The sequence below is a fragment of the Cupressus sempervirens genome, chromosome 8, assembly GCF_028749045.1.
Source record: "Cupressus sempervirens isolate cs-2001-9-10 chromosome 8, ASM2874904v1, whole genome shotgun sequence".
Classification (NCBI taxonomy): domain Eukaryota; kingdom Viridiplantae; phylum Streptophyta; class Pinopsida; order Cupressales; family Cupressaceae; genus Cupressus; species Cupressus sempervirens.
The window spans coordinates 801533702-801546700 of NC_143125.1; the positions used below are offsets into that span (position 1 = coordinate 801533702).

General features: G+C 34.7%; 1 protein-coding gene across 1 annotated transcript; it reads right to left on the reverse strand.

Moving 5' to 3' along the window:
* Positions 1 to 11585: 11585 nt before the first annotated feature.
* LOC149544819 (histone H2B.5-like) lies at positions 11586 to 12177 on the reverse strand. The gene has a single exon (XM_089796446.1). It carries the CDS (start codon positions 12144 to 12146, stop codon positions 11748 to 11750), a length of 399 nt encoding a protein of 132 aa, XP_089652572.1. The 5' UTR covers positions 12147 to 12177; the 3' UTR covers positions 11586 to 11747.
* Between the last annotated feature and the right edge of the window lie 822 nt (positions 12178 to 12999).

Here is a 12999-nt window from a genome sequence, read left to right on the forward strand (position 1 = left end):
TTCAATTATGGAGTAAAGATATGGCCTAGGATGTAGAGGAGGCCAGTTTTGTCAGATTTGATAGATACTTCACATCTAGTTTGAGGATCATTTTATTAAACGATAATCTCAGGCCTATGGATAGCCCTATTGGTTTAAAGGTTTTGCATAATTGGGTAGATATCATACCATACCCTATGTCAACAATGTTCAAAGTATATAGATTCCAAGGAACTCCACACGTGCTTCCCTACCACGAACCTCTAAAGGTGGGAATAGCTGAAATAATATGGTAGATAGGTGGATTGGAAGAAGCACAACTGACTGTTTAGTCTAAGGGCTCCATTTTCCCATCTTGTAGAGTTTCCCATCAATTCATAATCACTAAAGATGGTTGGTTATTTTTGTACACATTCTTAGACCCATACAAAATGGTTGTCTCTCATGATTGTTTCAATGATAGTGAAGGATTTTTTGATATTTTCAAATAGAGGGATAAGATTGGTGCCAAAAAAACATTAGTGCTACTTCCTTGAAGATATAATTGGAAATAAATTATCTCTCTAGGAACAAGAGATCAAAAAGGAGAAATGGAGAGTTTATTCTAGGGTTTTAAAGTTCATCAATTGTTTTGACAAAAATTATAAGTCTCTAAAGGATGCAAAGATAGAGGCATATAAGATAAATAAGTTAATGATCACCTTTCTAGAGATTATGAAAGCCATGAACGAAAAGAAGACATATTTTATCAATTCTTATCCTAAGAAGACTTGAGAAATAATGAAGAAATTATCTTTTACCCCTGCAATAGGATCAGGGCAATTGGTATTTGGAGGAGGTCTAGCTATAATATCATTAAGAATAAAGAGCTAGTAGTTGACAAAGGTAAACAAATAATTGGGTCAACGAGTACTGTTATGGAAGAGAGGCTTGACAATCCAAAGCCCAAGAGGCAAAGGATATAAGAAATATAGGTATCCCAAACAAAAGAGTACTAACCCTCCCAATCACCATTGCATGCAGGAGATGAACAACTCACTAAGGAGCAAATGGAGCAATTAGGATCACAAGGGAAGGTTTTTATTACTATTTCAAAATTAGAAGAAGGAAATGATCAAGAGCCTCCCATACCTGGGCTTGAGTTAATTGTTGTTGATTATAGAGGAAGGGAATTGGACCCTATGTCAGAGCAAGATAGTCATGAATTTCTTTTAGATGATAGCTTTGTCAAATCAAAAGCTTTCTACTAGTTTGCATGGAGGGCTAAAATTCCATAATTTGAGGAGAGATGCAATAAGAGGAAGTCACTGTTAGGATTAAACCACAGATATAAATAAAAATTACATGCAAATATAACCAATTACAAAAAATAATAGATCACACAAAAAAAAACACAAGACACCAAGATTTAACATGGTTCACCCAATCCCTGGGCTACATCCACCAAATAGTAAGTCCGATATTATTATGATCTAGTGATTATAACCTGATTACAATCTATAATCCCTTATAGCTCAATACCACTATAAGAACAAATTTTTCATCACAACTTATGAAAGAATCCCTAACCCTAAGCTCTTTTATGCAAGTATTTTTACCACTTTAGGGATATAATTAATAATTACATGTTGGCCCAAAATCTTGATAAAATAGGGCCCAAATTTATTTTTTCACCCCAAGCCCCAAAGAATTTATGAAGGACAATAGTACTTTCTTGATCAATCACCACAATCTAACAATTACTAATTTACCAACACCAACCAAGAAAATAGATGTTAGAAGATTTTTTGGACATGTTGGATGCTACAAGAGATTCATCAAATATTTTAGTAAGCTTGTTGCTCCTTCGTATAACCTACTTAAGAAGCAAGCTGAATTTGAGTTGAAAAAAGACTATCAAGCAACATTCCGACAAGTGAAGGATGTTTTGACAACAATACCTATTCTTAGAAGACCTGATTGGAAGCTACCCTTCCACATTCATACTGATGCATCTAAAACTGCTTTAGGGGTAGTTCTTGGACAAAAAGAAGGTACTGTTGAGCACATCATTTATTATATTATTAAGAATTTGTAGGGTGCTAAGATGAGTTATACTATCACTGAAAAATAATTGCTTGTTGTTGTGTATGCACTTAATAAATTTCAGCATTATATCACAACCTATGAGTATTTTGTCTACATTGACCACTCTGATATAAAAAACTTGATGAATAAACCTACTATCTCTGGTAGATTAGCATGTTGGCTACTCCTCATGTAGGAATTTAATGTAAAGATAATAGATAAACCAGGCTAAACCAATGTACTAGCAAATTTTCTATCATGACTTCAAGTTCCTAATGATCCTATAGCCATAGATGATAGCTTTCCTAATGAGTATCTATTTTCATAGATATAGCAAATTACTTTGCTACTTGAAAACACCACCACATTTTTAACCCAAGCAACATTGTCTCTTGATGGAAAGAGTTTCAATTTCTCATGGATACATGGATTGATGTTCTACACTAGACTAGACCAAGTAACTCATGGTTGTGTAAGGGAAGATGAAACTTATGACATCCTATGGACATGCCGTGATGAACCATGTAGGGGTCATTTTCTAGAAAAAATAATAGCCCACAAGATTTTAACAATCAGATACTATTGGCCTACTCTCCACAAAGATGTAACAAAGTATACAAGGAAATGCAATCAATGCCAACGCATGGGAAGGCCTATTAAAACTGATGAAATGCCCCTATAGCCACAGGTGGTAGTCACACCTTTTGAAAAATGGGGTATCAATTTTGTCAGTCCAATAGAGCCCTCTTCTCATGGAAAATCATACATCTTAGTATCTATCAATTATACAACTAAGTGGGTTAAAGCACAAGCTATGACACATGCACAATATCATAAAGTAATTGATAAATATAACACAATAATGAGAGCCTCCAAGGGAAGATACCTGAGCAAGTCCCCATACATCAGTATGTACAAGCTTTAATTTCTCCTTTTTTTTTTCCTTCTCAGTCTTCACAAAACTCACTCTCTTTTATTTTCCATACACGCAACTTTCACAAAAATCCATATTAACACATTTTAGGCCTGGTAAAACTTTCTTTGAATGGAGTACTATCATACATTTCTCACTCATGTGCCCAAGTCTATTGTGCCATAGTGCTATATCAGAATTTATAGCAGCTATTTGTTCTCCCTACTCAACTACTATAATTATTCCTAAACATTCATTTTTCTCTGAAATAATTAAAGTAGAAGGAACAATATGACCTGTACAAAGATATAAGGTGCCTACTTTCACACCTTTTGCTACTACAAGGGAACCTTTTGAAACCTTCCAATTTTTATCATTAAAAGTAACTACACAACTCTCATCACCAAGTTGCCCTAGCAAAATTAAATTCCTACTCAACCTTGGAACATGTCTTATCTCATGTAGTAGCCAACGATTCCCATTATGTAACTTCATCTTAATTTTTCCCTTTCCAACAGTCTAATAGGGTTCATTATCCCCCAAATAAACAAGTCCAAAATCCCCTTGGACATAATCAATGGAATACATCTATGAGGTGTAGCATGAAATGAAACACCAAAATCTAAAACCCATAAATCATCAACACTTTCTAAAGATAGAAGCAAAGCATCCTCTTTGAATTTGTTACTTACCACATTTGCCTCCTTGTCTCCATCTAGTTTATCTCCTTCATTTTTCTTTTGATTCCAACAATCTTTCTTTTGGTGACCTGGTTTCCCATAGTACCAACAATCGTTTGGTCCTCTTGATTGAGACATCCTCCCCTTTTACTTTCCTCTTGATTTCCCATAATTTCTAGAGTTACTTCCTCTCCCAATCATACTACCCTTGTGCATTCAAAGCACTTCCTGATGTAGATCCACCTAAGGTTTTCCTATGAGTTTCCTCATTCAAAACAACACCGATCACATCTTCACATTTTAGGGTACTAGATCTAGGAACAAAATTACTCATAGCTATTACCAAGACATTCCAACTTTCAAGCAAAGAACACAAAATCAAGAGAGCCCTAATTTCTTCATCAAAATTAATACCTAGAGAAGATAACTAACTATTAATAGTATTAAACTCATTTAAATGATTTGCAATAGATCCACCTTCTACCATTTTCATATTAAATAAATGCTTCATGAGAAATACCTTGTTTGAAGCAAAGTGCTTTTCATATAGTGTCGCTAGGGTTTTCATCAACTCTTATGTTGTCTTTTCTTTTGTAATATTAAATGCCACCGATGGTGCTAGGCATAATCAAATGCTTCCAAGTGCCTTTCTATCTAAAAGATTCCATTCATCATTTGACATAGATCCTTGATTCTTGGCTTTTCCTTCCAATGGCTTCCATAAATCCTTTTGATAAAGATAGTCTTCCATTTGCATCTTCCATAACTGGAAGTTTTTCCCATCAAACCTATCAACCCTTAGCTTACCCTCATTTTCCATTGCTCCCACTCAACTGTGAGCTGACTCCCACTTAACCGTGAGACTTTCTTGTAGAAGATAACTGAAAAAATAACCTCGCTCTGATACCACTTGTTAGGATTAAACCACAGATAGAAATAACAATTAAATGAAAATATAACCAATAATAGAAAATAATAGATCACACAGAAAAGAACACGGGACACCAAGATTTAATGTAGCTCACCCAATCCCTAGGCTACATCCACCAAACAACAAGTCTGATCTTATTACAATCCAGTGATTATAATTTGATTACAATCTGTAATCCCTTATAGCTTAGTACCACTGCAAGAACCAATTTCACATCACAACTTAATGAAAATAATCCCTAACCATAAGCTCTTTGATACAAGTATTTTTATCACTTTAGGGTTATAATTAATAATTACATGTCAGCCCAAAATCCTAATAAAATAGGGCCCAAATTTCTTTTCCGGGGTGATGCCCTGAGCCCCAAAGAATTTATGAAGTATGTATAGTACTTTCCTGATCAGTCACTACAATCTAATAGGTAGAGCAACCAAAAATGGAAGAAGCATATCTACAAAATCAAATAAAAGAGGAAATGATGCAATAATTTAGAGATTTGACCCTTGAGGAGGGAATAAAAATGATAAGATCATCTGGGGTTTTGCTCTTAACAAATTGGGACATTGCAGATGCAATGGTTTTTAACTCTATTTCCAAGAAGTTAAGTGTAGATGAAAAGGTAAAAAAAGAGTTGAAAGGTGCCAAATTCAGTGAGGATCATGTTGCATTAGTGATTTGGTCTATGAGAAAAAGATCTAGAGCCAACTCCTCCTAGCCTAATGATACTAGTATGATTGGAAATTTAATTGTAAAAAGGGTAGAGGATACTCCAAATGAGGAGGCCATAGAGCTAAATGTTGGAATAGCCACCCTAGCCATAGCCTTGAGGGATAAAAAGGAAAAAATAGAATTGCAAGAAAAATATGAACAACTTCTAGCAGATTACAATAAAGAAGTACAAAAGAGAATAGAGCTTGAAAATAAGGTGATAGGGCACCAAGGAAAGTCTAACAGACCTAGAATTACTTATCCTCATCCTCTAGTTGAGCCTTTTAAATCAACTCCTCTTATAGAAATTTCAAACACCCCATAGAGACCTCAATATTATACCATAGAGGAATTTGAAGAAGAATAGAGCAAACTCTGGGTATTGCATGTGGAATTAGATATCCAATATGAGGACAAGTTGAGGAAAGCAATTATGTATTTGGTAGATAAAATTGGTTGGCCTACATTCTGTGAACAATTGGAGAAAATAATGAACATGTGGAATGAGTTGAAAATAAATGATGATACTCTTGAGCCAGTTATCAATAAATGGAATAACAGGGAAAAAGATGTCACCCTTTTGTTTTTCTTAGTTATCAGCTTGTCTTGTAAACAAATAGAGAAGACTTTTGATTTGACTAATGATCTCTTCAATTTTGATAGTAAAAGAATTGCATTACAGAGGAGAATCATAAACTATCTTGCAAAATATAAGAGTAGAACTTTGAACTTTTCCCCAATGCCCTAAATAAAAAGGATAAATGAAAAGATAAAGAGGAATGGGCCAAGGAATTGGATGATCTCTTATTCCTTAAGATGAATAGGGTAATAAATGAAAATGGACATGCATGGTGAGCAAATACAACTGAATAAGTTGTTAAAGTTCAAATATTTTATGATTCTTTAAGAGAAGAGTTTATTGAACTAAACAAACTAGGAGAATATGTGTTGAAGAAACAACATGAGATCCTAAGTTTCAATGGAAAATTGAATGGAGTATTTCTGAGCTAAGGAGTCATAGTTAGAGATGGAGGATCAACATTCTAATTCAGATGAGGATAGCACTACAGAGGAGAGTAACATTCTTGAGGATGAGAAGTCATTAGCATGATTAACGAGGGCTTAGAAGGCAATCACATTTAAGGTTAAGGGTACCATCTAAGGGTAGAAAGTGATCTCACTCATTGACACTAGGGCTACACATAATTTTATAGATGCACAATTGGTAGCCAAGAGAGGTCTACAAATTGAGAAGCATGTCGAATTTAGAGTCATGGTAGCTAATGGTGACAAACTATTATGTACTCAGAAGATATCAAATCTTCACATCAGGTTTGTAGATGGCTATGAGTTAGAGGATGAGTTCTATGTGGTAGACATGGGAGACTATGATGTCATCCTCAGCATGACATGGATGGCCTCGCTAGTAGAGTTCACAATTAACCTAGCAAAATTGGAGATGAGGTTTTAGCATGAGGGAAGAACTATTGTACTTAAAGGACTTTCAGATGGGAGTTGCAGAGTAGTTTCCCTAAGGAGAATGCATAAATTTTTTTAGCATAATAACATAGAGTGGGTAGCAGAATGTTTCACTATGCCAACTTCACAAGAGCCATCGGTGAAGAGTCATCCACTAGATACCCAGGAGATACTTGATAGGCACACTAAGGTATTTGGCAAGATTCTACATGGGGTTCCTCCTGACAAAGGAATAGAGCATGTTATTGAGCTCAAGGAGGGAGCCAAACTAGTTATGACTACTCCTTATCATCATCCTAAGAAACACAAGGATGAGATAGAGAGGGAAATTAAGGAGTTGTTGGAGATGGGGCATATCAAGCCTAGTAAGAGCCCCTTTGCTTTAGCAGTAGTGTTGGTAAAGAAGAAAGATGGGATGATGCACATGTTCATCAATTATAGGGCATTAAATAAGAAGACCATTAAGAACATATATCCCATCCCATGAATAGATGAGTTAATTCATGAGTTACACGGTGCATGCTTTTTTACAAAGATTGATCTACAGTCAGGGTTTCATCAAATCAAGATGAGGGAGGAGGACATTGAGAAGACGATTTTTAGTGTCACTATGGCCACTTGGAGTTTTTAGTTATGACATTTGGGCTAACCAATGCCCCTGCTACATTCCAAAGTTGCATGAATTAGGTATTCAGGGAGTAGCCTTGGAGATTTGTCTTGATTTTCTTTGATGACATTTTAGTCTTTAGTAAGACTTGGGAGGATCATTTACAACATCTTGAGATGGTGTTGTCCACTTTGGAGAAAGAGTCATTGTATGCCAAGGAATCCAAGTGCAAGTTTGGGGTGACTAAGCTACTATACCTTGGGCATATCATTAGCATAGATGGAGTTTGGGTAGATCTTGAAGAGATTGGGGCTATTGTTGATTGGCCTACTCCTACTGATCTTACACATCTTAAGAGATTCCTTGGTCTCTATGGATTTTACAGGAGATTTGTTAAGAGATTTTCAAAGATCGCTAGACCCTTGACAAACCTTACCAGGAAAGGGGCCTTCACATGGATATAGGCAGCTCAAAGAAGCTTCAATCATTTCAAGAAGGTGATGTCATCATGTCCAGTACTAGCTCTACCAGATTTCATAAAGCCATTTGAGCTTCATTGTGAGGCATCAGGAGATGGGATTGGGGCAGTTTTGATGTAGGAGAAGCATCCCATTGTTTTTGAGAGCAGGAAGCTTCATGAAGTGGAGAGGAGCTATTCTATCTATGATCAGGAGATGTTGGCTATAATGCATGCATTGGCTAAGTTTCAGTCCTACCTAGTTGGGGGAAAGTTTGTTATCAAAACCTATCACAAAAACATCAAATACTTCATAAGCCAATGTGATTTGAATGATAGACAATAGAAGTGGATTACAAAGTTATAGGCCTATGAATTTAACATTGAGTTTGTCAAAAGTAAGAAGAATGTGGTGGCAGATGCGTTATCCAAGAGACCTCATATTTGTGCTCTAGCTGAGATTACAGAAGATTGGAGAAATAAGATCACAGAAGAGTATGCGAGGGACACTTGGGCTCCTGGAGTAATTGCAGGAACCATACATGATGATTGTTATGTGGTGATAGACATATTGATTAAGTTTCAAGGTAGGATATATTCGAGTCCTTCATCATAGTTTAGAGAGGTAATACTAAAGGCATTTCATGATGTACCTATAATTGGACATCCAGGGGTCTTTAAGACCTAAAGGTAGATCTGTGAGTGATTCAGATGGAAAGGGCTCAAGGATAATGTTCAGAAGCATGTTAGGGAGTGTGTAATTTGTTAGTAGAATAAGAGACAACACACATATTCTGCATGGTTGTTATAGCCTTTGCCTATTTTGAATAGGAAATGGGAAAGTATTTCTACGGACTTCATCACTGGGTTACCACAAGTATAGGGGAAAGATTGCATCTAGCTAATAGTTGATCAGCTGATGAAGTTTGCTCACTTCTTTGCTATTCCATCCACTTACACAGCAACACAAGTGGCCGATCTTTTCTTCAAACAGATATTCAGGTTACATTGGCTACCTAGTTTTATTATTAGTGATCAGGATAGTAAATTTATGAGTACTTTTTGGTAGGAATTATTTAAGTTGTGTGGTATAGATCTTACACTTGGCACTAGCTATCATCCACAAATAGATGGGCAAATAGAGATTGTGAATAAATAGGTAGAAGGATATTTGAGGAACTTTGTGACTGTACAATAGAAGGCTTAGGTCAAATGGATACATATGGGAGAGTATTGTTATAACTCCACTTATCATATGTCCATCAAGATGACTCCATTCGTGGCACTATATGGTTATGAAGCACCTAGTCTCATGGATCTAGTTTTGGGGGATAATAGAGTGCCTAAAGAAAAACACTTTTTGTAGGATAGTTAGGATATTTTGAGGGTGGTCAAGGAGAATATATAGCAAGCCCAAAATAAAAAAAAATTGTATGCTAACCAACACCAAATAGAGCACAGTTTCGAGGTTGGGGATATGGTTTACCTGAGCCTACAACCATACAAACAGTCATCACTCAACAAAAGTGAAGTAGAGAAGTTGAAGTCTAGGTTTTATGGCCACTATAGAGTGATTCACAAGGTGGATGAGGTTGCTTATGAGATTGAGCTTCCAGAGGACAGTCGGGTGCATAACATGTTTCATGTGTCAAAGCTTAAGAAAGCCATCGGTCAGAGAGTTGTCAGAAGAATTACCACCATTAGATGAGGAGGGAAAGCTTGTATTAATTCCTAAGGCTATTCTGGATACTAGGGAAAGGACTCTGTGAAGCAAGTTAATTAAAGAATAATTAGTTAAATGGAATAATTAGTCAAATGGAGATATCTACCAGAGGTAGATGCTTCTTGGGAGAGTGAGTAGGTGCTACAGTAAACAAGATTGAGATTGCTTGAGAACAAGAAATTTCAAGGAGGGCTGATTGGAATGTCCCCATCTTTTATTTAATATATTTAATTAATTATTGTATTACAAGGGAGAAGCTTCTAGAGTATGTATTAATTATTGGGAAGGGGGAAGCTTCTAGCACTTGCAATTAATTAATATTTGGTTTACTTCTAGAAGGAGGTAGGGAAAGTATAAATAGATGTGGGAGCCTCAATGTATAGCATCAGATGATTGTGAATTGCATTTGATTAAAGCTTGGAGGTGTGAGTTAGAGATTTAGTCTTGGCATTAGAGAACGTTCATCCTCTCTTGTAGCACATTCTAGATGTCATTCCCTTGGGGTTTGGCCTTTGGAATACATTGCTATGAATTATATTTTATCATCTTGTTACTCATGTTATGTGGATTGAAACCCATGCAAAGACATTAAAATCATTTTTAGCAATTGGTTAGTGCTTGCTCATGTTATGTCGATTGAAACCCATGCAAAGACATTAAAATCATTTTTAGCAACTGGTTAGTGCTTGGGCATTTCTAGGGTGCCCATTAGAGCCAATGCTATTATGAATTAAAAGAGGACAACATAACCCACTATACAAATAGTCTCAAGAACAATCTGAACTAGACAATCTTTCAGATAAGCATATTCAAAATGTTTGAACTAACCAACAACTCCTAAGCCAATACAATTCCTTTAAAGCTCACAACACATAATAACTATCCACATTAATCTTTCTCTCAAGTTCCCATTACAAAAGCTGATATCACTGATAAAAAATCACACTATGCCATAAAGAAACAAACTTTCCTTTATACCAAGTCCTAAAGAATAAGTATTGAATTTGACTTGAAGCTTTCCCAATTTACAATAATAATATATAAAAATCTTAAGATATTACAATGAAAGATGTCTTCAAAAATCCACATAACTCTTTGCAAGTGCTCTTAGCTCTAGTATCTAGACATACTATAGGAACTAATCAAGTGTTCTTTAATTGATATTCAATCCTCGAACTATGCATGCAAAATACTTCTTCCTCTGTAGCTCTACCAATCTTCACAAAATATTAAGTATGTTGACATCAATGACTTCCTCGTGTAGCTCTACTAGTCTTCACAAAAATAAAGCCCCATATTGAGGAATTAACCTCAAAATTGAGATAAATAAAATGTTGACATATAATAGGACTGAATATATCAATGAAAAACATAACTACCTTTCTATATCTAATTATATTTGATATATCTTTACATTACAATATTTTTTTGAGATAGACATTTTCAACTAAATACATAATTAAGAATGCATTATTTAAATAATTTTTCTACTAAGACAATTCTTAAACAAAGAATGTTATCACAACACTAATTAATATCACTTACATCAAAACACATTTTATTCCATAATTAAAAAATGACTTCGTTTGATCGCCATCTTTGCATTTCAATTTTTTATTTGAAGACATTTTCAACTAAATTTAAAAATGCATTAGTTTTTCTGCTAAGACACATTCTTAAACCTGTTTTGTTAACCCTAATTCAACCGTTACAGAACAGAAAAAATAAAAGGTAATCCAATATCGGAAACTGTTTTCAATCGGGAGGTGATTAATAACATTACAGAATTTCAGCAGAAGAATTCGCGTCAGTTAGTGAGTGTCTGCAATGATTTAAAATTAACAGAAAGACAATCATTGTCTTGATCTGCAGGGTGAAGAATAATCACAATACATATTTCCCGCTTTAAACAACATATTTTTTGGAAAAAGAAGTTAAAATTCAGAGCTAAAGCAAGCAACGAACTTATGAAATCTTTCACATAAATTTCACAGAAAGACAATTATTTGATCTGAAGGACGAAGAATAATCGCGATACATATTTCCGCTTCAAATATAGCAAAATTTTATTAAAAACAAGTTAAATTCAGACCTCCAATCTTCTACAAATAAAGAAAGCAAGAAATTTATGAAATCTTTCACATAATTAGGGCTTATAACCTTAAAACAAGGTTAAGAAAACAACCGAGCAAGCAAAAGGAAATCAAGAGCTAGTGAACTTTGTGACGGCCTTTGTGCCCTCGGAAACCGCATGCTTTGCGAGCTCTCCCGGAAGAACAAGCTTTACCGCCGTCTGAATCTCCCGCGATGCAATGGTAGGCTTTTTGTTATATCGGGCCAATCTGGAGGATTCGCTAGCCAGCTTTTCGAAAATATCATTGATAAAACTGTTCATAATCCCCATGGCGTTACTGGAAATGCCGATATCAGGGTGCACCTGCTTGAGAACCTTGAAAATGTACATCTTGTAAGTCTCCACGCCCTTCTTGTGCTTCTTCTTGTCCTTCCTTTCTCCTCCTTCCTTCGCCATCACCTTTGCTGGCGACTTTTCTGCAAAAGGCTTCTTTTCCGCCACAGGCTTTTTCTCTCCTTTAGGCGCCATTGATACGATATTATTCCCTTTCAACTTCTCATGACACAATAGTACTCTCTGATTGCAATGATATTTATAGGTGCCGGGATCGCGTTTCTATTGATCGTTTTCCTTCGCCACGGATTAGTGACGTGGACACAATCGTAGCCGACGATATATAATTTGACGGGTTAGTTCGAAAATAGAATAATCTGACAGTTATGTCTCTTGGTATTTACGGTGGATTAAAAACCCAAGTGAAGTTTTTACTTAAAAGTTTATTAAAAACCAAAATTAGAAAACTAAAATCGTGAATTTAGGATGTTTATTGATGTTTTTTCATTTTATTTTTAGATGATACTGTATTGTGAGTATAAGTAGACAATTTCGAAACATATTTTCTGAAAAAATAATTTTAAAAAATTGGATTGTGTGACATTTTGATTTATGAGGAGTGGAGGTGTGTTACAAGTGTCATATAATGGCTTGGCACGTGCTCTTTAGTTTTAGTATAAATCTAATTTTTATTTAGTAAATTTATAATAGTATATAGAATATTTTAATTAACAAAATATTATATAAATTATAACTTTATATTGCATATGTACTACTATAAATAAATTATAATATCAAAATAGTAATATTTTTAATATAATAATATATAATAATATTTCTTAAAGATCATATAATATAAGTATATATAATATTTTTTTAATCTATGAATTTTTTTTAAAAATATAATATTAAAAGTATATAAACTAATTTAATATAAAAATATTAAATATTAATAAATAACATTACTAAAAAGATAACCTTAAATCGATGAATCGGGGAGTTAAAATGATTCATCCAATCAAATCATAGAAAAGTATTTTATAGAAAT

Bases quoted from the DNA above. Each gene is read 5' to 3' on its own strand.
- LOC149544819 (XM_089796446.1), bottom strand. From the start codon at position 12,146: ATGGCGCCTAAAGGAGAGAAAAAGCCTGTGGCGGAAAAGAAGCCTTTT.